The sequence below is a fragment of the Pterocles gutturalis genome, unplaced genomic scaffold (assembly GCF_000699245.1).
Source record: "Pterocles gutturalis isolate BGI_N339 unplaced genomic scaffold, ASM69924v1 scaffold11343, whole genome shotgun sequence".
In the NCBI taxonomy this organism is placed as follows: domain Eukaryota; kingdom Metazoa; phylum Chordata; class Aves; order Pterocliformes; family Pteroclidae; genus Pterocles; species Pterocles gutturalis.
The window spans coordinates 1-24,623 of record NW_010125848.1 but is presented as its reverse complement, the minus strand read 5'-3'; the positions used below and the strand labels follow the sequence as shown (position 1 = coordinate 24,623).

Sequence of the window (24,623 nt, the reverse complement as noted above, 5' to 3'; positions counted from 1 at the left end):
CATGTAGTTTACCTTGGAGCACAGCTAATGCCTGAAGTTCATAGCAACAGCACAGGAAAACGTGGCAACCAGTGGAAGACAAATGAGCCATGTTTATTGCTTTAATATAAAAAATACATAAATGGAAAGCAGCATTTGAATTTGATGAGCTCATTGCTAGTTTTGTTGGAGTGATTTATGTTTTCTCCTTATACAAAAAGCTACTATTGACACAGTGAGATGGAAATTAACTGACTGTTTTTTGGAAACCAATATTTTTTGGTTTTGTATTCTGATTGGATCGTTTTGTTTTAATTCTAAATATTTTTATGGAATGTTGAGCATTTAATAAACAAAGATTATTAGCTGTTTCTCTGATGTTTAGATGTATAGTAGGATCATACTACGGGGGATACAGTGTCAACTAGAAAATAATATCTTATTGAGAAAGCATTAGGAAATTTTCTCAGATAAATCCTTTTGTTACTAGTGCATTTTTAGTCTGTTTTACATTCTCAATTTTTTTCCCCCTTTCAAATGAAAAGCCTAATTTTCACAGAAATTTTATGAGAATTTTTCTGAGAAATTTTCTCAAATAAATCCTCTTGCTACTAGTGCATTTTCAATCTGTCTTACATTCTTAATTTTTTGCACTCTTCAAATGAAGAGCCTAATTTTGGAAAATGCAATAATGGGGAGAGGGTCATGCTCTTAAATAGCGTCATGATGTAGGACAATTCCTGTATTAACTTGTAAATCTAGGGACTCGCCACAGGAATAAAGTGCTTGTTCATCCGGTGCACCTCTTTCATTTTGGTGTCGGTGTGGGTGTGTGCGTGTGTGTTTGTGTGTGTGTTTTCAAATTTTTATTAACATCTTTTAAGCGTTCACAGCATTCTCATTGTAAACTTGAGTAGGTGACTGATGTGAATTGAATTAAGTAATTATTTAGAATTCCTATATTTCAGTATAACTATTTATTTGTATCAAATTGTTGTATTTTTCTCACAGTAACTGAACTTCTAAAAAGCTGGCACTGTTCCTAGGATATGAGCTCAGTTTTGAAAGATCTAAACTAGTGTTATATGTATTGTTTTATGTCAGCTTTCAAACTCTATCATATCCAAATGAAAAACAGCAAAATGTGTGTGCAGTACTAGTAGCAGTAAAAGTCAAGGATATCTGCTCCAGAACTGCATTTGGACACCAGCATCTGTGTTGTCCTTCACCTATGAACCTAAAAGGGTATTTTTAAATATTAGGCTGCAACTGTTCTTATAGTCATAAATCGATCTGTGTGTCAGTCTCTCTCCCCCTCCTTCCCTCTGTCCTTTTCTCTCCTTGTATGTCAAACCTGTCAAGAGACCCTATACTGTCTTGTAGTGTGGAGGAGCAGAATATCCATAATTAAGTCCATGGGACAGTGACCTAAAAACAGTCTCTGTGATCTAAATGTGTCACCCCTTTCTTCTAAAACTTCAGGTCCGTCACACTGTCCTCTGCAAGTTGGCCTTAGCTGTAGTTCTGTTTTGCATCCAGATAAAATTGCTTTGCTGCAAGAGAGTTCTAACATACAACTCTTCCCACCCTTCGTCTCTTCCATCCTCAGCTTACCTGGCCTAATAGAATACCTACTCAGGACAGATAGTGATTTGCCTGGAGTTAACCACTGTCTTCTGCTGAGCATTGAGTCCACACCTAAGTGTCAACTCACAGCAGTTTTTAGTTACAGAGTAGCTTACTGCAGCATGTTAATAAGAAGAAAGTTTAGTACAACAACATAAAAAAGGGGCATTCTTCTTGCGATGCAGCAAAAAATAGCACATTATTTTGGATGTAAAGTGTGTTTTATTTAGCTCTATCAAATAATTAGATTTTGTTCTCTGGAATCAGTTGTATACTTGCTGGGACCAGCAGGTACCAGTATGTGGATGGGGCTGGAGACAATAAATGCAATTTCATGTTTATTCTTATTGGTAATTTATAAAATCCCCACAGAGCCTGAAACTTGTTTAGCATAATAGCAAGACTATATTCTGAGCTGTTTTCTTTCAATTGTAATGTTGGGCGCATACTAATAAACCAAATGTCAGCCAAATACAGGGAGAAAAATGTAACATACGAATATCATTGTATTTAATTTTTCTCAAAAAGTACCATTTCAATAAGCTACACTTCTATTTAATTGCTTACTTTAAGTCATTGGGGAAATTTTAGAGGTTGAAATGCAGATCCCCAGTGCTCAGATGAATATGACATTAATTTGCTGCCAGAAGGCTATACTGCATGCATGCTAACTGCATACATATCATCTGCTTCATATAAAGTCTCATCATTTTAGTTATTTGACTTAACATGTACTCTGACACAAAACAAATCTTAATTAAAGCAATTAGAAGAGAAAGAACAGTAATTCCAGGCACACAATGACATGTCTTTATAATGCATGGTCAGCTTTTGAGGTTTTCCCACTGTTAAAGTAATCTGCTGCCAGAATTTTAAAAGGAATCCCAATATATGTTTCCTGTCTTTATTTTTAAAAGAAAATACCCTACCAGAGGGTTTCAGTATGCCTTGAGGTGTTAGAATGTTGAGAATCTGTTTAATTTTCTCGTAAAAACAAAGCTATTTTTATAATCATAGTCAGTATGAGAATCTTAGTGTATATATAAAGATTTATTTCTTATGGAGACAAAAAATTGTCTGAGGACATAGCAGGGCATAAATGATCTATTCCTGTAATTTTGGAACTGGTAGGGAAGTGCTTAACAGCATGCAGAAAGTCTGCTTGTGTTCTTTGAGGAAAAGTATTAATGTATCTCTGTATTGTATTGCTGATTTTTATGCCATTTTTTGCAAAGTGTGTTAATGAAACTCTAAATATAAAATTTCATATGACAGTTAATTTGGCCATATCAAGAGAGAAGTTTGAATCCCAGTAGTGCTGGGAAACTTACCCCGGCTTCTCTTTAGTTTGATCATGACAGTTTTGGTAAGAGAATCCCAGTAGACCTTGTTGGGCATATTGCTGTATTATACTTCTTGTAGTTTCCTGTTATTTCTGAGTTAATTGCAAGTTCTCTGATAATTTCTTTGGAAACTGTAACTGTAAGAAAAAAAATTTATGCTTACATTGCACTGTGTCTTTGGGGCTGGGAGCTGAGATTTATGTGTGTAATAGAAACAGCAAATGTTTTCTCCATTCTAATAAACTTACCCCAGTTCTATTTGAAATAAGATACCATTTCTGTGGGCTTAGGCGTTTTTTTGTTTTGGTTTTTTTTTTTTTTTTCATTAAATAGAAACAGTTTGAAATTGCTGAGAATGGCTAGTATTAATTCTGATTCTCACTTGTGGATGAACTGTAGAAGGAACATTGACCTTCTGGCTTGTATTTTGTTTTCTAGCTGGTAGCTGGGAGCGTTGTGATGGCGTTTGAGGAAGTGTGTCCAGATAGAATAGATCTGATTCACAAGAACTACCGAAAGCTCTGTAACCTGTTGGTTGATGTGGAAGAGTGGGGTCAAGTTGTTATAATCCACATGTTAACTCGATATGCACGTACACAGTTTGTAAGCCCATGGAAGGTAAGTTTGTGACTTTTTAAATTACTATTGTGTGCTTGCATTCTGAATTATTTCCATTGTTGGACATAGTTGGTCTTTTAAGATGAATTTTTATGCAGACTTTAATAAAAATAGAAGTGAAGTGTGTATGTCTTAGCTCTCCAAGGCTTTACTAACACAGGGCATGCACCCTTCAGAGCATGGGAATTCTCCTTCCAGACTATAACCTGTTCTGATTTACCCCAGGCCCATCCCATGGGGTAGCAGAGAGAGTCCTTTTTCTGTCATTCTTTGAGCAACATGGCTCTTTGCTCTAGGAGTTTTTATGTGAGTCAGAGCTGGAAAGGTTTGCCATTCTGTCCTGGAACTGGGTAGTATCTACTTTATTTGTAGATATGAATAACCAGTATCACAGCCTGGTGAACATTACGTTACTTGTCTAGGCTTTGTTATGTGCTGAGGGACTGTGTGGAGACTTGAATATATGTTTTTGAAATGGGCAATGTAAAAAATGTTGTGGTATTTTCTTTTATATTATGTAAATATGAGTATTTTCTTTCTTAAAATTTATGAAAAGGCGTGTTCAGAATACAAATCCTGTCACTTCTAACAACAAAAAAGCAGGCAGCTCAAGAAACTCATGCTCTTGACCTAGTTTTCAATAAGGATTTAACTCTGAATAATGATGTAGATTAAAAGAATAGTTCTGGAAAGGACTGTATGAAATTGCTTCACATCTCTGGTTGGATGTGTTGAATACAGGCTTGGGGGTGTTAATACTGGTAAGTTTTACCATTTAATTTGAAACTAATTCGTGTTTAAAGATTTACATATTAATTGGTTATATAGACACTATTTTACAGCAATAGCTGCAGATAGCCTTTGGACAGTTGTATAAAAGGATGTTTGTGGCACCTACTTGTAATGAATATAAGGTGATCCCAGAACCTTAGGGGAAGTTCAATCATTTGATTTTTTAAAAAATATTTTTAAAGATTTTTAATCTTTTTTTTTTTAAAGTAGTTCTGCTGTGACTTAGCCCATGTTTCTTAACACTTCTGCTCAGGCATTGTTATGTCAGTGCAGTTTATTTTGGTTTGTAATTAGCATATTAACATTTTTTTAAAGGTTTATTTTTTTTCAGCATTGGAATACAGAATGACACTGGCTATTACTGAGTTCTTTCAAACTCTGTCTTCCAATAGCCTTTGCCTGGGAATCAGACTGAAATGCAGTGGCATTCTGTGTTAATATATGTACGATGCGAAAATAATTATATGGAGATGTATTTGGACAAACAGCTGATTTCAGCCTGGTTTAGTTTACAATTACTTCTTAAATAAGCAGGATTTATGGTGATTAGAAAACTAGAAATATAACAAAAATATCAGAAGTAGAACCATGTTTTTTGCACTACGAGTTGTTCTGGAACACCCTTTTTCATTTCAGGTGAAAATTAAACTGTTTATAAGAACACATCTTTCAAGAAAATTGCTTAAAATAAGGAAAGTATTTTTAGATAATAAGACACTTTAGTTCCATGTTTTCCCAAAGTCCTTCAGGCACATTGTTTTTTACATATTGCTTATTGAAGAAGGTAACTTGCATTTTTAACTCTGACCTTTAGAAAGAATCAAAATTTATAATTTACTTTGACTAAAGCTACAGTTTCACTATTGATTGAAGGCCGTTTTAGTCTGTGGTTGGACAAAGGAAGAGTAGAAGGAGATGACCTCCTGTCTTGAACTTAGAGGTTGGAGGTCTTGGTGGGACTATGTTGCTTTTAGACTCTAATGTGCTTTTTTCACTGAAACTGGGTGGGTGATAGTTCTTGCTGTGGCTTCTGCTCTAGGAATGTAAAAAGTTATGTAACAATACTGTCTGTCTCAACCTAAAATTGGTCATCAGTGGTATAGTATTAATAACACTTTGTTTCCATTTTCATGAGCTTCAGTGCAGAATTTAGTCTGTCTACCTACTCAGCAATTAAATTAACAGAATTTTTTTATGGGGCTAGTTGAAATGCATGCATTTGTCAATAGGTTCTTAAATGAACTCATCATACAACAGGGCATTTGTGCAGTAGAAGAGATTTTTAATTTAGTTTATTTGCATCATTATGGATTAGTATTTAGGCTGTTTATATGTAAATGTATGATTTGAAGAACAATTAAGTGTTGACAAAGTAGATTGCAGTCATATCAATTGCAGTGCATTTTCCATAGTTTTTCTAACTGACATCTTTGATGATAAATAGTGGATACCAAGTCAAAGCCGATTATACAGTGCACTAGGAATTCATGGCGCTGTCAGGGAGAAGACCGATTGACTTTAAATTTACATATTAATGAGAAGATTTGTTAAGAGGGTGCTTGACTATAGAAAATAACAGCATATTTATAGGGCACGACACTTTATAAATAAAGCTGATGCAGGAAAATGGAAATTAAACCTATCAGATTAATAAATTCAAGGCTGCTAAAATGCATATTTGCATTTTTATTCACTAAAACTTACCATACTTTTTGAGAAACGTATGCTGCTTTTGTTCAAGTTGAGGTAATTCCCAACATGAAATGGTGTAATGTTTTGAACTGATTTATTGTGCATTTAGAAACCCAAAGAAAAATTTGGAATACTTACCAGTCATGGAGAGACGTCTTTTTTTGAGGGATATACTTAAAATTGTTGCAAAACTTCAATCGAATTACCCATTAGCCAAGATTTTATACTCCTGTTTTTAGCATCTCTGAAGGGTAGAGTTTTTAATTCTGATCATGAACCCTGTGAGGAAGAATGTCCTTTTTTTATCCTGTTCGTCTTGAAATACTTAAAGAGTGTTTTTGAAGTAGTTACATATGAAGAGCAGTTTCAGAGTAGCCCTTTTTCCATGTGAACTGTATTCAGCTTTAACACGTATTAACTGGAATGAGAGCAAGACACTCATATTCTGGAGTGGAAATACCTGCTTAGGACTAACTGGGAAGAACATTTTAAACAGTTTTCTGGGAAGTAACTTGTTTGATGGCAGAAAACACTGCAGTGTATCCCAGCTTAGATGTTTTGCCTTACCCATGTTGCAGGAGTCGTCGGGACTGCCACAATGTTTGCAAGCAGCTCCTGAACCATTGCAGCTTGCAGCCTAATACATGAAGACGTTTAAAATAAAGTTGCTGTTGGTTTCCATTAATGCATTGAGTTGCAGTCTCACAGTTCAGGAACTGATTTTCAAGCTGTTCAGCCATCCCCATTTCTGCAAGGAGAGGAGGATCACAGGAGGTAGTGACTGCTTCAGCTGTCCTGGTATATAGATCCACCACCAAATGTGTGTGCCATCTGGGAGGGTGTCTTCTAAAGACAGCTTACTTGGTCAGAAGTTGCAGTGGTCATTGTAGAGAGCAAAATGGAGCTGGGAGTCCTGCAAAAAAAGAGTGACTCTTGGGGCTGCTCAGGTTTAATAATGAATCAAACTAAATACACTTTTTCCTTCTTCTGTTCTCAGCCTCTCAGTTGAGGATTTAGAAGTTTCATTGTGCTCATCTGCAGTAAGAAGATGAATAAGGAGACATAGATAGTCAAACACATTTAAGAAATACTGAGAATAGCAGTCAATCTTTTAGGATAAAATTAATCAAGATGTATTAGTACATTGTAGACTTTACTGAAGTTTTATTGTAGATATTTGTGCTGTGTGGTTCTACAAAATGGTAGTTTTGCTGATGTGTTTTTTTTCCCTGCCCTAAAAGATTATGAGGTCAGAGAATTTTCTTCCCCAGAGATCAAAAGCAGTCATCTCATTTTCAGCTTCTATTAAGCTGTCCTCTTCAGATTCAAGTGTGAAACCACATAGATCAGTAGATTTACTTGAGCCTGATTTGGCTGATAAGATCAAAATATTAAATTTAGGACAGCTAGTGTACAGTGAATTTATATGTTATACTATTTATTTTTTTCCATTCTTAGTATACCTGTCAGAATTCTAAGTCTAAATTGCAGAATTCTGAATTCAGTTACTATTTCCCTTTTTGTCAGAGTGCAGTATTCTCTGACCAGGTTCTTTTAGATACACACAAGGAGGGGTTAATGCTTAATATCAAATTCGCTTATTTGAAGATATTTGGTAAAACATTTGGGGCATAAAATGGACTTGCTAGCTATTTTCCTGTAATACCAGTTTCATTTTTTTCCCTACCTCCTTCTGTAATAAGAAGAGAATAACTTAGAGCACAGATTTGTAACAAAAAATGGTCTCAAGCTGATAGTGGAAAGATGATTACATGAAATTCTAAACAACTTCCTCGTCATTATGGATGTAATCTGAGACTATTTTCATGATCACTGTATAATAGTTTCTTCTGTCACTGAAAGGGCGCGTTGTTGTCTCTCTACCTTCCCTCCATCTTCTCCCTCCCTTCCCTTGTGATAGGGATAGTGTTTCTAAAGCAATCCAGATAAAGGAATTGATCCAGCAGAAGAACAACTGAAAGGGCAGGGAGGGTTAAATTTCAGCCACATGAATTTCCTGATTTGGTTTGCTTTGTGGCTGCCAGGCACTTAGTGCTGGCAAGAGAAGTACAGTCTTGTAGATAAAAATGGCATTTGTCTTTGCAGCAAACTGTATTGCTGTGGTTTCCTTTAATCCCGTGACAGACTTGCACTGGAATAGCAGCAGTGGGTAAAATCTGTGTAGGCAATTTCTCTAGGACATCTGTAACAACTCACATTAAGAAAGCAACCCCCGCTTTTCCCACAAGTTTGACCAGGAAAGTTTCTACTCAATCCAATGCTGTAGTCTTACCTTCTTGATTCAGGATGAAGGTTTTCTTATTATTTGTGTATAAGAGAATTCTAGACGTCTGTTGCAAGTAAGTTGTTAAAATTCTTTTTATCTCTGTCTAGGTCATTGGCTTACATAGATGAAAATTCAAGGGAAACACTGAAATATATTTATAGAAATCTAAATATCAACTGTCTAACTGCTAGAATTTTTAATTTAAATGTCAGGTGTACCAGACCCCCATCAGCCTGTGAGCTACCAAAGTTTCTAGCTTTAAAGCCATTAAAGCCATTTCTGGCTTTAAAAGGCCATTTTAGTGATATTCGATCATAGAAAATTGTGTGAGCAATATGAAATTAATGCTGTTTTAGAGTACTTCGGGGTCTTCCTGGATACCAAAATATTAATAAATTCTGTTCTGGGCATCTGTCTGTGGGATATTATTGCTCTGTCTGGTAACTTGTGTGGCCCTTTCATTGTTATACCAGCATTTTCTCTGGTTAATTCAGAGAGTTGCAAAATAAGCTTCCTTAGCTCCTTCTTTGCAAAAGTAAACCTTTGAGGAAGACCTATGTGAGGGCAGACCTCTGCTCTGAGGAAGCTTCAGTCTCCTGAGTCTGAGCCTGTACCTGTTTGTAATATAGGGTAGAATTCATGACTGGTTATGGCATATCTCTAAAGGGCCATGGAGAGGAGTAAATATTAAAAAAATTCAAATTATCTTGGATCATCCATCTCTTTGACAGTAAATCCACAACTTTGTTACAGTTTATGGCTGGAAAAATGCCAGGCAAGAAGACTGGGTGTGATTTAGGTCAGCGTCGTTATGATGTGCTTTTCCATCATGGCTTTTACCATCAGAATAAATATACCACCAGTTCTTGGTGTGAGAATATTACTGAAGCAAATCAACAGGTATTTTAAGATGCTTTCAGCCCCTTTGCCTACATATGCACTAGGATGAAGGAAAAAAATCCCATAATACGGGATTTCATGTCCATTGATGATAGTTAGATTAGTAGGACAGACTTTCTGGTGAGGATAGTCCAAATATGGTTTAAATGTTGAATAAACATTTTAGTAACTAAACAATCCTAAAGCTACGTAAACAAAAATTAAAAATAAACATGAGTGTGTTTGCATGTGTGAGAAATGGGGAAGATCTGTTTGTTCTCTTTGACTTTACTTTTAAAATAATCTAAATTTTTCCAGAGAAAGGAATTGAGTTGATTTAAGGAATAACGTGATTTGGTGTAACTAAAGGGTATATTAGGAACACTAGGAAAGAAGGGACACTGTGACCCATTACAGTTCTCTACAGGCTTAAGATCTGTGAGATCCCTGTTCCTCCATACCTTGTTTATTATTCATGACAGGTGATGTCTACTGCTTCTGGAGCATATAGTGCCATTCTTTTGGTTGCAGCCCCAAAGTAACAAAAGAATTACCTGTTTTTCTTCATGGTTGACTTATTATCTAACCCTGGGTAAGAGTAATTTTGCTTGGCAGTTGGTTGATAAGTGCTTGCTATCTTGATGGGATGGTTTATACAGCCCCTTCAGATACTTAAACTGAGATTAAATATAAACTGAGGTTAAACCTTCACCATCATAAGAAGCCTAAAAACTACTCAAGCATTTAACCAAACTTCTGAATATGAGTTCCAAATTCCACTTTAATTTTTGGACTTGGGGGGAAAATGTGGGGAACTTTCAGTCAGAAGCAGGTTGTATCTTTTCCCTTTAGTTTGTCTTTTCACCTTTGCTCCTTCTCCATTTTATTTTTGCTATGTTATCCCTTCAGTACTCACAGATCACGTACTGATGCAGTCCTTTCTTACTCGTAATTCTCATAATTGTCATGATATCACCTGTATTTGCATGATACTAAACTCCAAATGCATTAAGTTGTGGAACTGTGCAACTGATCCTTAGGCCACGAGACCATTGCCACAGTCTTGAGCCCGTATGAAATGTAACATTAGGAGTTGTACTCCTCCCTTCCCTCTAACCTCTTTGAAACAACCTGGTGATAAAAGAAAATTCAAAGCCTTTTTAGCAAAGGGATTATCTGAACTCAAAAACGCCTCAGAACTTCTGTGTCCCAATGAGATGAAATCTGTGGGAAAAGAGTTATTCCTGAGTGTGATACCTCTTGTGTGAAAATGCCCTGGTTTTGGTCAATACCCTGGAAACCGGGAAGAGTGTCTACTTATATGAACACAGTGAAGGCAGAAAAGAAGGGAGGAGTCTTCGTCTTTGAAAATTTCTCATCCCATTCTTTTCTGGCATTTTTAGATCATAGATGCTCTACCTGCCTCTTTCTTGTGTCTCTTGGCTTTTTGTATTAATAGATGGTTGAGACTGTATTGGACATCAAATTGTAGAAAGTCTGGTAAGAAATTTCAATGACGCTCACATTGCAAACCCTTTTTCACATTGTATCATTTCCTGGCAGATGTTTGCATTTGAAAAATAGATGGGTTTTCAACATGATATGACTGTTAGCCCAATAGGAAGGTTATGGAGTGAGGGTTGGAACCAGAAAATATAATTCACAGTGTGGCCCAAATATTTCTTCAGTTTGTCACAACCACTATTTCCATTAATACCTACTTTAATTTCTACTAGCTGAAAGCATGTGTATCTCTTTAGATAAATAAATTTAAAACCCCATGAATATAATTATGTGCAAGGAACTATTAAACCTCATTTGACCAGAACATGACGGCTTTTATCTAAAACTTTAAACTACGAGTTTCCATTGTAATTTGTTGCAATTGTATAATATCTTTTATGTAACTATACTAATATATTACATTTTCAGTATAATTCCAGCAGACTCATTTAAATAGAGTTTTAATATGAAAAGTGATCCTCAGAAGAGAGCACTGTATCAGTCCAAGTCTGTTTCAGTGGCTTCGGATCTGTGTAGTTCTACAAATCCAACCAAAACCTCAGGGTTTTCTTTCTGACTTCTCTGTCACAATGGTAATGAATAGACTGTGGTTATAATTGAAGTAAAAATTGTAATATTCAGACAAATCAGAGTAGTCTAATGATGATCTTGCAATCTTGGATACATCATTAATTCTTTGAATAGGAAACTGTTCTGTACATTTGCTACTGTTTTCCTTTTCCAAGGGTACTGTTCATGATGTAGCAAGTGGACCAAGGTTGGGTAAAGTGGCTTTGGGATTGCAGTCAGATTCACCAACTAGTGAATAGTCCCAAAACCTCTTCTTGCCTTCAAAACTTAGCTTTTCCAAAACTTTTTTGAGAGCATTTCTTAGAAATGTTAAAAAGGGCTCTGGAAGATAGCTAAAATATTTTCTGCCAAAGATTCTGCTGCAGGAATGAAAAAAGCTCTGAGTGTATTTCCTTATGAATCTGAGGAGAGAAACTGGATTCTATAGCTTTAAAATCAGTTATACCTAACCTAGGGATACAAATATATGAATCACTTTTGAATACAAGATGGAATTAAGGGTGGTAGAGTGGGCAAGTGGTATGTGTTCGTGCTTCAGATTTCAGTGAAGTTTTACTTTGAGTTTTTTGGATGTGTGAAGCCCTGTTTGGATGTAATTGTAGCATTCACATAATGTGCTTTACCCTAAATGGAAGGCACATTCTCAACTTTAATACCATATTAAATGTAATTTCAAGCAGGATCTCAGTTAAATGTTAATTCATTTACTTACTGAATTTAAAAACAGGCTAGTGGAACTTGTTATCTGGCAGTTCCTTCATTTAAGCTGTTAATACTTTATGAAGATGTCCCTAAACTGTATGTCTGGAATGACGTAAAAAAGAATTACACATGTTCTTTCACACTGAAATACTCACTTCTCTACTGGATTAAGTAAATTGCAGAAGATGGGGAATGCATAGAGACCATTTCCAATTCCTAGCCTGGGGTGCTAGTGGTCTCTCTGGGTTTTGAATCACTTCATTCTCCCAGGGTTCTGAACTTTTTAGTGATTTTGCCATTTAGAAAAGCTATTAACTGCACAATTAAATCATGTGATACTAAAAACTGCTAAGTGTATTTAATGCGGTTTAACTAAAGACTGCCACTGAAATGGAATGCCTCTGTTCTCTCCTTCTCTTTTTATCACTTAGTGCTTTTGAAAATTCATCAGTTCTAGTGATCCTGTGACCAGAAAGTGAGCCAGGTAATTTTACTGATCCTACTGAAAACGAAACATCCTTTTAAAAAACAAACAAAATAATTACAAACTTTTAGTGGTACGATTAGTCTTAAATCAACTGTGAAACTGCAGATAAAGTGATTGAAAGGAAAAGAGAAAGCATGGGAACATTTGAATCTACTCCCTGAACTCTCATCTCTTCACTGTCAAAAAGGATCAGAGTATTGTGTTTTTTTCCAATAGAGCCACTAATATATACTAGTTATCATCAGTTTGAGCTCTGATTAGCAATCTGGGAAAGTAAAATTTGAGTGCCACCAATATCTGGCGTTTCTTCATGGATTTCATCTTCCACAGTTTACTGTAGGTGCAATAGAGACACTGAGGATTGGAGAATAAGTGCACAGGAAATTATCTGTGGAAGCTGGCAGTTGTTGATTCAACATTAAGAGTTAAAAAGACTTTCATCTCCCAAAGTCAAGAGTCTTATTTTCTGTCCTGTGCTGGCAGTAAAAATATTAGTGTGTTAGCAGTGCTGCTTTCTCCATTATACCCCATTCATATTTTCTTTCCTGGTTGGAGTCCGAGCTATAGACCTTTTATAAGGGGTTGCTGTTCTTATATTGGACACCACTAGCACTGTTGCTAAGCATGGAGGCTCTAGCTTAGATCTCTGCACTGTTGCTAAGCATGGAGACTCTAGCTTAGATCTCTGCACGAGGCTTTCTTCCTTTGTTACAATACCAAGAGGCTTTGGTTGTGCTTGCCACCTTGAAACTAGCTCTGTGCCGTTTCAGAGGAGAATTAATAGTTGTCTCCAGTCTCTTTCTTTTGTACAAGCTTAAACACTTGCGCTACAAAGTTTGTCTGGGGACAGAGCAACAATTCAGCTAGGTCTCTTAAGATGAGGTTTTGGCTTGGTGGTCTGAATTCTTTGCTGTAATTTATTGTGTGTCAGTCAGCTTGAAGGATTCCATTTCAGGTTTTCTGCCTAGGCCCCAAACTAGTTAACAGAATACCAGTAGTCCATGCTATCAAGAATTAAGGCTTGTCTATGATAGCAGAGATTATAAAAGTAACTTGGTGCGTGCCAAAACAGGCCTGGTCACTCGGGTAAATGCAGACTTATGAAAAATTCTGAAGAGACAGATGAAATTTTGAAAATGCAGATAAAATATTCTATAAGCAGCTAGGAGAAGTCTCACAATCACTAGCCCTTGTTCTTGGGGGGGAGTTTAACTTACTGGATGTCTGCTGGAAATACAATACAGTGGAGAGGAGACAGTCTAAAAGATTCCTGGAGTGTGTGGAAGTTAACTTCCGGACACAGTTGGTGAAGGAGCCAACTAGGGACAGTGCCCTACTGGACCTGTTGTTGCAAACAGAGAAGGACTTGTGGGTGATGTGATGTTGGAGGCCGTCTTGGGTACAGGAAGCATGAAATTATAGAGTTTTCAATTCTTGGAGAAGTAAGGAGGGGAGTTAGCAGAACTGCTACCTTGGGCTTCCAAAGGACAGACTTTGGCCTCATTAACAGAGTCCTTTGCATAGTTATTCCAGGAAGGCTGGACATTCTTCAAGAAGGAGGTCTTAAAGGCTCAAGAGCAGGACATCTCCATGTGCTGAAAGATGAGCTGGCGGGGAAGAAGACCAACCAGGTTGAACCAGTGAGCTTTGTCTGGAACTCAGGAAAAAAAAAAAGAGAGCTTATTACCTTTGGAAGTGGGTGCAGATGACTCAGGAGGGCTACAAGGATGTTGTGAGGTTATTCAGGGAGGAAATTAGAAAGGCCAAAGCCCAGCTAGAACTTAATTTGTCTACTGTAGTAAAAGACAATAGAAAATATTGCTATAAATATGTTAACAAGCAAAAGGAGGGCTAAAGAGAATCTCCATCCTTTATTGAATGTGGGACAAAACATAGTGACAAAGAATGAGGAAAAAGCTGAGGTACTTGATGCCTTCTTTTCTTCAGTCTTCAACGGTAAAATCAATTGTTCTTGGGGTGCCCAGCCCCCTGAACTGGAAGATAGAGATAGGGAGCATAATGAAGTCCTCATGATCCAAGGGGAAATGGTTAACAAGCTGCTACACCTTTCTGACACACACAGGTCTATGGGGCTGTATGGGATCCACCCAAGGATACTGAGGAAGCTGGTGGAAGTGCTCACCAAGCCACTTTCAAGCATTTATCAGCAGTCCTGGGTAATCAGGGAGGTCCAAGTTGACTGGAGAATAACAAATGTGATGCCCATCTATAAGAAGGGCTAAAAGGGGGATCCAGGGAACTGTAAGCTTGTCAGTTTGACCTCAGTGCTGGGAAGGTTGTGGAGCAGATCATCTTGAGTGCCACCACATGGCATGTACAGGACAACCAGGTGATCAGGCCCAGTCAGCATGGGTTTATGAAAGGCAGGTCCTGCTCGACTAACCTGGTCTCCTTCTACAACAGGGTGACCCACATAGTGGACAAGGGAAAGTCTGTGGATGTTGTCTACCTGGACTTTAGTAAAGCCTTTGACAGTGTTTTGCACAGCATTCTCCTGTAGAAACTGGTTGCTCATGGCTTGGACAGGCATACTCTTTGCTGGGTGAAAAACTGCCTGGATGGTTGGGCTCAGGAGTTGTGAATGGAGTTAAAACTAGTTGGTGGCCACTCACAAGTGGTGTTACCCAGGGCTCAGGATTGGGGCCAGTTCTGTTTAATGTCTTTATCAATGATCTGGACAAGGGGATCAAGTGCACCCTCAGTAAGTTTGCAGATGAGGCCAAGTTGTCTGGAAGCGTTGATCTGCTGGAGGGTAGGAAGGCTTTAGGGAGGGATCTGGACAGGCTGCATCGTTGGGCTGAGGCCACTTGTACGAGGTTCAACAAGGCTGAGTCCTGGTCCTGCACTTGCATCACAATGCTATGCAACGCTACAGGCTTGAAGAAGAGGGGCTGGTAGCCTACCCAGTTGAAAATAACCGGGGAGTGTTGGTTGACAGCCGGCTTAATATGAGCCAGCAGCGTGCCCAGGTGGCCAAGAAGGCCAACGGCACCCTGGCCTGCATCAGAAATAGTGTGGCCAGCAGGACCAGGGAAGTGATTGTGCCACTGCACTCAGCACTGGTGAGGCTGTACCTTGAATCCTGTGTTCCGTTTTGGGCCCCTAACTTAAAGAACGACATTGAGGTGCTGGAGCGTGTCCGAAGAAGATCAACAAAGCTGGTGAAGGGTCTGGAGCACAAGTCTTAGGAGGAGCGGCTGAGGGACTGGGGTAGTTTAATCTGGAGAAAAGGAGGCTAAGGGGAGACCTGGTTGCTCTCTACGACTACTTGATTGGAGGTTGTAGTGAGGTGGATGTTAAGTGATAGGACATGAGAAAATGGCCTCAAGCTGTGCCAGGGGAGATTTAGATTGGATATTAAGAAAAACTTCTTCACTGGAAGGGTTATCAGGCGTTGCAGCGGGCTGCCCAGGGAAGTGATTGAGCCACGATTCTTGGAGATATTTAAAAGACGTGTAGATGTGGCATTTAGGGCCATGGTTTAGTTGTGGACTTGACAGTGCTACGTTAATGGTTGGACTCAATGGTCTTAAAGGTCTTTTCTAACCTAAATGATTCTATGATTCTAAATATACAGTTGTCTCATTTTGGCAGAGGCTTGAGGCTTAAGGGATTGTGAGTGAGTGAATTTTTTCAAATTTCATGGTAACTGCTCTCAATGTCTGGGATGATTAATAGAATTTGAAACAACAATTCTTGCACGCCAAGAAGCCTGCAGGTTTTTATCTTTCAATCTCCCATCTCTTTTACATAATACTTCACTTTCCTTTCCGTGGTAATTTGTTAATCTTGCATTATTACATATTCTCTTTGTCTTAGTGAGGTCCTTGTGACTACAAATTCTGACTAATTGGGACTTCATCAACTTGATTTTAATAAATTTCAGTTCATTAAATTTATTTCCCTGTGTATCATCATCATGCTTTATCTGGAACATAATTATTTCATACCAGATCTCAATATTCGAATATTCGAGGAATATTCGAAGATTGCACTAAAATACATGACTATGAGAAAAGACCACATTAAAACTACTTCTATGGGGGTATGAAGACAGTAATTCAATGTAAAGACTCTAATGGGATTTAAATTAAAAATGTTTTCATAAGAGGCATAAGTTTTATAATTATTTGGAACTGTGCTCGAAGTATGTTTCTAACCAACAATTCTTTGAAAAAAAAAAAAAGAAGTGAGAACTCAACCTGTGATTACTGTGATTACAACAGTGAATAATGAGTTAAATACAATTTCCAACTCTGTATTTTTTAGCAGTACTGATGTGCATGCCTGTTAGCAGTCAAGGCAGGGATGCTGAAGACTGAATCAATGAATATTGAATTATCCTCCTTCTGTTAGAGGATGCTTCTTCAGTGCAGGGTTGAGATGCACTGAGATCAGGAATTTTGCTTTCAAGTTGCCTGTCCTGTAGACAAGGGGAGGAATTCAGTTGCCACTACTCTTGGTTTAGCATCCTGAGTCCTTAGTTTAGAAGGGTGACTACCACAAAGGTGTATAGACAGAGAAGTAAACAAACTAAATCACTTTGGTTGCTCTTGCATAAGAAATCTAAGAGCTTGCTAGAGATTCTGTAGAACACTGAGAGCACTGTTGGCATCAAATAATAAAAATGAGAAGAAAAGTGAGGAAAGTTTTCAGTGTCCTTTCAAATTGTTATAAAAAACAGAATAAAATGACAACTTTGATTATTGTCACTTCTTCCCTCCTTCTCCCCACCCCCCTGCCTCTACTGAAGACACTTTTGTGGGATCTTTCACTGCACATGAGTTTTGACCAAGGCATGCAACAAAGGTTTGAAGTTACCCTTGCCTAGTTTTCTGAAGATGTACTTAATAAGACTTTGTTTTCATTTCTAGCTGTTCTTCCATTTACTTTTGATTGCTTTGCTACTGCCAGCCAGAATTAGAAAGATAACATTTGTCTCAAAAGTAATTGTCTTTTAAAAAATCAGAAATTAATGACTTAAATAATCTTAAAACCATGTGTAGAGTTGGATATTCCTTAAAATAGTTGGACAGAGACTTGAGAGAAAGACAAGTGGAGCTATTGTTATGCTTGGTGTTTGGTACCAGACAGCCTGTTGTAATGTGAATAACTCCAGCTAGCCATAGTAATGCTCTTTGTCTCAGTTGGGTGTTCTAGTGACAAAGTGACACAGAAAAATCTAGGAGAGCAAGGACACACCCTTGGGTATAACAAGTTTCAGAAGTCAGTAATTTTTATTTTTTTTTTTAAGTTTTGCAATATTGAATACTCTCAATATTGATAATCTAGACCACAGCTTCTGGAATCTGACTTTCTGTTTTGATCTAATCCTGATGGTTTCTGTATTATTTTTCGTTAAGTTTGTGGACTTTTTAATGCTGATTAAATAGGAGCATAATGAAACACTTTAAATCTATTCTTTATCCATTTTTTGATCCATATCAGAAATCTTTAAGATTTGTTTTAATATATGATGTTTACTTCATCAGATATACTCCTTTATAGTCTTTTATTTAGCCTTCTGGAGTAAAAGAAAGGCCTAATTTACTACTGTCTCAAACTTTAATGCATTTTTTCAGTGTCTTGTGTTGTTTTTTTTAAATTATGTTGTCCTGATAATTCATAACTTTATTTAAACAGCTCAAGGCTTTGTACTTCATCAGACAAAGCCAGGGTCAGGATACATAACCTTTTTCCTATCTAATTTCTCAAGAAAAAATCTGTCCCTTCTTTTGAGATTTGCTCTTTTCACAGTTAATTTATGTATTGCTAGAGAGGGAAGAATGCAGATGATTTGCACCAAGTTTTCAAAACAGAAGGAATTATCAACAACTGACTGTTTTCAGAAATGTCAATTTTGGATCATAGGCTTTAACTCCAAAAAAAGACCAATATGCATACCTAACCTAGCTTATGGAATACTAATGAAAACATTTTATTTAGCCGTTCATCTTATTTCTATAGAAATTTTACATATATTGTTAAAATATTTTTTGGGTCAGTGCATTTACTGTTTTGAAGAAGCTTGGGCAGAAGACCGAACAACTATCTCTTTGAAAGCATATAAATCTTGCATGAAATTGTGGTGCTATATGTTGCTTCCTTAATGAATAAAACTGGTTGATTCAGATATTCTGTGTATGTTTTTGTCATTTTGTCTTTTGGTAGGAGGATGAGGTGGTGGAAGAATATAGTGAAAATAATTTCTATGAATCTGACGAAGAACATAAGGAAAAAGATCGGAAAGTGAAAAACACCTATACTATGGACCCAGATCACAGGCTGCTGTTACGAAATACAAAACCCTTGCTTCAAAGCCGAAATGCTGCTGTATGACAAATTCCTTTTTTATTAAAACGTTAAACTACTAAATATCTATGTTTCTAGAAAATTTGAAAGACTGAAAAGTAAAACCTCTTTTAAAAAGTGGTGATAATACTCTCTACTAACTTATAGAAGTACAGTTTTTCTCTTTTTTGAAATTAATGTAGCTTCTAAGTAAAACACCTGAGCTGAATGTGATATTAAGGACAAACAAAATATTAGAGAAACTACAAGAAGATTTGAATCCAACTTCTATAGCATGTGGTGACTATACCAGAGCTAGCGTTTAATGCTTAAGTTCTCAGCAACTAGGATGGCACAAACCATCAATTTTGGCGGTACAGATTCACAAAGAAAGCAGTAGTTATTGATTCATTAAGTAGTGCTTTCCTTTGAGTCTCATGTTGTAAAAGTAGGCAGTTATATGCCTAAATTCTTTGTCAATCCAAGGCACATTCTTAGTGTTGGTGCTTTGGCAGGGTTCCAGGATAGATATGACATCAGGGGTATAGTACACCCTGCAGTATTTCCATGAGATTTTAAGATGCAGCTAAATTTTTAGAACTAGAAAAAGCCTTGCTGATGGTGAATCGTTGTGACATTATTCAGATCACAGAACTTTATTTTTAACCACAGTTTGCTCTGTTAATCAAGACTAGATGTCTTCAGGAAAAGACTTGCTGTCGAATATTCATGTTGTTGCAAAACCAATTACTGCATCATGATTAAGTCACCTCCCAACCTGGTCTTGGTAAGCTAAACCGATCAGGTTTTTGTTTCTCTCCTGCAACATATTTCTAGATTCCAATTAATGTCTTAACTCTTCAAAACCATTTATAATCTACCAGCAGACTTTGGAAACAAATTGAATGGAGTTTTACAATAACAATTTGGTTAGAGCACAGGCTTTTGCTAAAATCACTGTTCAGTGTCTATACAATATCTCCTTATCTCGTGCAAAGAACATTAGATGTGTTTGGCGTCACACAGCAGACCGAACAGGTTCAGTTGCTTATCTTCCACATTCCATAAGTAATTTTCTTTATATCTGTTAAATATGGTATTGATTCTCGCATTTATGTTCTTTAACTTTCTGATATTAAAGGTAAATGAGCTGTCTTAATTACCCTTTTTCAAGCACAGTCATACTTCTTTGAATTGCTGTTACGCTAATTTTTGTACCATTCACAGAATTTACCAGCAATTAGATTAATTGCTTTCACTTTGACCTTAGATTTTTGTCAGTAATAAAAGATCCTTGTAGTATACTGCTAAAAATCTTCCAGTTATTTCCTCTTTTCAGATGTTTGTAATCACTTTTTATTGTTTACTAATAATTTTTTTTTCATTGGTACTAAGATTTAAGATACCAAGTCAAATGTCATAATGATGGCTTTACTTGTAGTCTCCTTTCTATGATTTGTTCCAATTTGAGCAGAAAGTTGGCTGTGACAGTATTGTAAGGAAGGTTGTGACATGACTTATTGATTAGCATAAAGTTCATTGTTTGTCTTTCACTTATGAGAAAACTCGAAAAGAAAAAAAAATGGTTTTGAGTTGCTTATATCTTAGTTATCTACTTTTTGCTAGCCAGGTATACAGCCCTGTAGTTATTACTTTCTGTCAGGTTTGAGACTTTAGAAGTTGCAGTGAAGTTAGCTGTCATTTTATAAATTGCATAATTGAATAATGGAATGAAAGATTTTAAGTGTAAACTAAATAGGTGATATTGAACCTATATTTAATAAAAATAAAAGCACAAAATTTGCAGAACTTTTAAACAGTATTTCCTCATTAATTTGTACAGCTGATGTTAGCAATACTGACTTATTAAACATGATATCAGTATGTTTGCAATTTGAATTACCTACATTTTTTTCTCTCTTTTTCCCTCTTTGTATGTCTTTCTATATATTATAATATACAGTAAGTACAGGGAGGAATGAGAGGTACTTAATTAGCTGTGATTTTAGAAATAAAAATATCTTTCTTCTGATGTTTTTCCCCCTAATCTGCTTTGTTGATTTTGAAGAACATGGGAGTGCACTGTGCTTTCTGAGTGAGTTGGTAGTTCTGCAGATTTGAAGCAAATGTAATTGATATCTCTGAGGATTTGAAGTTAACATGCTGTTCTGAATGTTCTTTGTTTAGGTGGTAATGGCAGTTGCACAGCTTTACTGGCATTTGGCGCCCAAATCCGAAGCTGGTATGGTTTCTAAGTCATTGGTGCGTTTACTCCATAGCAGTAGGTAGGTCAAGTAGCTATTTTATGTTTACTGTTTTGTGAGAGTTTTTCATACGTACTTGTTTAGCTGTACCCATAAGAGTGTACCTATTACGCTATTAGAGTTTCATTTTAACTTTGTCCTGTAATATTAATTTTTAATCAACAATTGAGGATCATTAAAAGTAATTTAATCATTTTCAGTATCTCATCCAGTGATCATTCAATATCATAAGTGTTTAACTCTTAATTCTGACTTTCATTCTGAGAAGAATCATGGCTGTGTAGTTGGCATACAAATAGAGGCAGTGCTAACTAGTTTCCTTAGGTTTTTTTTGTTTTTTTTTTCATTTTTGGAAATCATTGGAAATTTAATTATATTGGAGTTCCTTACTGTCTTGCTAGGCACCAAAGAGTTCAGATGTTTATTTTCTTTCCCTGTACTTTGTATTGAAGACTTCTTGTTCACAGAGAAACTAAGAAACATAGTTGTTAAAATACCACTTGATACTGCTGAATCCTCTATGTTTAATCCTTACACTGTTTTTAAAGAAAAAGTTTATATTTCATTCAGGACAACTAATTTTGACTTTATTACGTTCAATGTGACCTTGTCTACTTTGCTCTTAAGGGTCTCTCTGGGCACATATTTCATAAGATTGAGAATACTGTACTTTTCTTTGTGTTTGATATTTGGCATATCGTGGCAGTATTTGCTGCATAAATGTGGGGTTTTTTCCCTTCAGTTTTTAGATTTTGAACTTCGATGTGTCTGTATGAAAAGCCGTGAAGGGATGATAGGAGACACAGTATTAAGATGTTTTCAGAATAACTTTCTAACTAAACATTCTTGGCTAGAACTTCACTGTGAAAATGGTTTCTTTCTTAAAGTTGGTTACATGAAACATACAAAAAGAATTTAAAAATCACTTTTGTTGTGTCTGACAAGATTACTTGGCTTAGATGGACTTTAACTTTTGTAAGCCCAGTTACCATACAGCTCTTTCTCTGTAAACTTTTGCAGCTCACCCATGGCTAACATCTCTATCATTTACAAGTTAGACTGGTGAAATAAAATTGGGCTTGGTAGATTAGTAATGCTTTTATTTCAGGTAAAACCGAAATAAAACACAGTTGTTTTTTGTTTGGTTTTATAGTACAGTATACTTCCCATTCTCTTTATGCAAAGATAAGTAAAATGGCTAAAGCAGTTTGGCATTATGTACAGAATGTATAGAACTGAACTCATACTTACATGTTGAAAGAATTATTTTTGCATGTTGTTTATTGCTCATTTATATTCAAATTTCATCAAAAGAGAAGTCACATCTTTCCTATACCTCAGCTAATGCCTAAAATGGCACTAGTCTTCTGATTTTCCAATCTTAAATGGCTTGTCTGTTCTCTGTTACCAGTCTATGTGAAGCACTTTTGCTATTAGAGCCATTTTGAAATAAGCTTTTGCTGTTTGCCCTTGAAGTTATAAGCCTATGGCCTTTAAATTAATGCCAAATACGCAACAATCCAGTAAGGGTGAGAGTGCCTAGAGGAGCATTTCATAGCAATTTCCAGTCTTGGTTCGTCATCTGCAGCTGATTATTTCCATGTACCTATGTAAGAATTACAGAGAAACAGGTTTAAAAGATATTAAGTAGTTCTCTTTATTAATTTTTTTTGTAAGCAACAGCTGTAATTGCCACAGGGCTATTAGACAGTTTTGAATAAGAGGAGATAATGGATGCAATGATTTCTCTATTAGGATGTGATTTGCATCATGAAAGAACTTAAACACTCATGGTTCACAAAAATTATGTGTAAATTATTACTTAGTTTTTAAGCAATTGGTGGCAGAAACTCTGTAGTTTAAAAGCTTTATACTAATACCTAGATTTCTTTTTGCTCACTCCTGCTGAGGCTTTTAGACTAATGCATATTTAATATTTTTGTGTTTAGAATATTATGTAATTCTGTTGTCAGTATCTTGACAAAGTCTATTATGTTAAAATGCTTTTTGATATACATGTATGCCTGCCAGTATATTCTAATTCACAGGAGACTGTGGCCATTTTGGGAATTATTATGAAATTTTTGGAAGTCAAAAAAAGTCATGGCAGTTCTTGCTAGTTGTGCAACAATTAGCTGTTCTTGTACCTAATGCAGTAATTTCCACACTACAAATAAAGCCCGTGTGTTTTTATTCTCAGCTGTGTCATCCTGAAATGTTTAGTTTTCAAGATGGTGGACAAAATGTAAGGTTTTTGTGAGCTATTTCTGGAGATGCCAGAATGGCAATGTCTTAAACAAATTTTTGGTAACAGAGACCCAAGGTGTACAGGAAGCATTGCACCATTGCATTGCTATCAGTCATTTGTTTTGCAAAATGAGAGCTTGGTTTAATCATGTGTCTTACCGTGAAGCAGCTGATGAACTTGTGGCAGTTGACAATAAGCTTCTTCCTGCTATGTTATGCTAAGTCAAATGTATAACTAACTTGGGATTCAAATAGAATTGGACTTTCTTTACCATATTGCATTATTCTGTGTGTCTGTAATTTTGAACAATAACTCTTGTTTTTCTTTTCAAATTCTAGGGAGGTGCAGTATATTGTTCTACAAAATATTGCCACTATGTCAATTCAGAGAAAGGTATACCCTATTTAGAATTGTCTAAATCACCTTTAGATGAAAAACAGGCAAGCTACTTAAATAAATTCTGCTTTTCAGGGTATGTTTGAACCTTATCTGAAGAGTTTCTATGTTAGATCAACTGATCCAACAATGATCAAAACACTGAAGGTAAGTGTAAAAGCTAATTCATCTATGTACCACTGGACAAATCTGTTTGCAACAGGAAGGTAAAAACTTCTTGCACTGATATGGCACACATCATTCTGTGCTGTTCCTTTTTTTTCACTGGGAAGTGTAGAGTTGTGGCTTTTAGTTAAGTCCACAAGTGTCCTTCAGGCTTGTCAGGCTATCTGAAAGTTCTCGTTACCATGCTGTAGATGGCAAATGGGCTATGTTTTCCACTACAGATTTTGGTACCTTTAAGTGACACAGAACATTTCTATTTTTATCTTACCAGCCATTCAGACATCTCGAATTTGACTGTTTTAATGGGAGACAGAATCTTCTCAAATGAAGAGAAGTGAAATCACAGAGTCTTTGATACTGTTAGTTTAAAAAGAGTTTACATCTGTTTCCCTGAACAAAGTGGAACAGTGTTAACAGTTCCAAATTCCATTTGAAGTGAGCATTTGATATAAGAAGTACTTTAGGCTTTCTTCAAGGCCACATCTCAATACATATTTTAGGCTGTTCTTGTTTTGTCTATTCTTAGTCTTCAACAGAGGTGAAATCCTTGAGAAAACAATAGCCAAAAACTGTCAACTATTATGTGTTTTTTCTCGTTTTGTTTTAGATTGTCGTTGGCACTTGTGTTTAGGAGTGGAAGGTACAGGTTTCTTAAAGAAACATTATTTTTCCTTATTTTCATTTTACATCCATGTAAATCATTATAAATTATATAAAATATTTATATAAAAATATAAAT

The 24,623-nt window shown here is 36.3% G+C and overlaps 1 protein-coding gene across 1 annotated transcript in view; it reads left to right on the top strand.

The window, feature by feature from the left end:
• LOC104465626 (AP-3 complex subunit beta-1-like) overlaps positions 1-23,866 on the top strand; it is a gene marked incomplete at its 3' end in the record, with an annotated part of 39,674 nt that extends 15,808 nt beyond the window's left edge. Inside the window, exons 5-9 of the mRNA XM_010078751.1 lie at positions 3,387-3,566; positions 18,692-18,853; positions 20,999-21,096; positions 23,662-23,716; positions 23,795-23,866. Coding sequence (XP_010077053.1) covers positions 3,387-3,566; positions 18,692-18,853; positions 20,999-21,096; positions 23,662-23,716; positions 23,795-23,866 — 567 coding nt within the window. The remainder of the gene's footprint in view (positions 1-3,386; positions 3,567-18,691; positions 18,854-20,998; positions 21,097-23,661; positions 23,717-23,794) is intronic.
• Between the last annotated feature and the right edge of the window lie 757 nt (positions 23,867-24,623).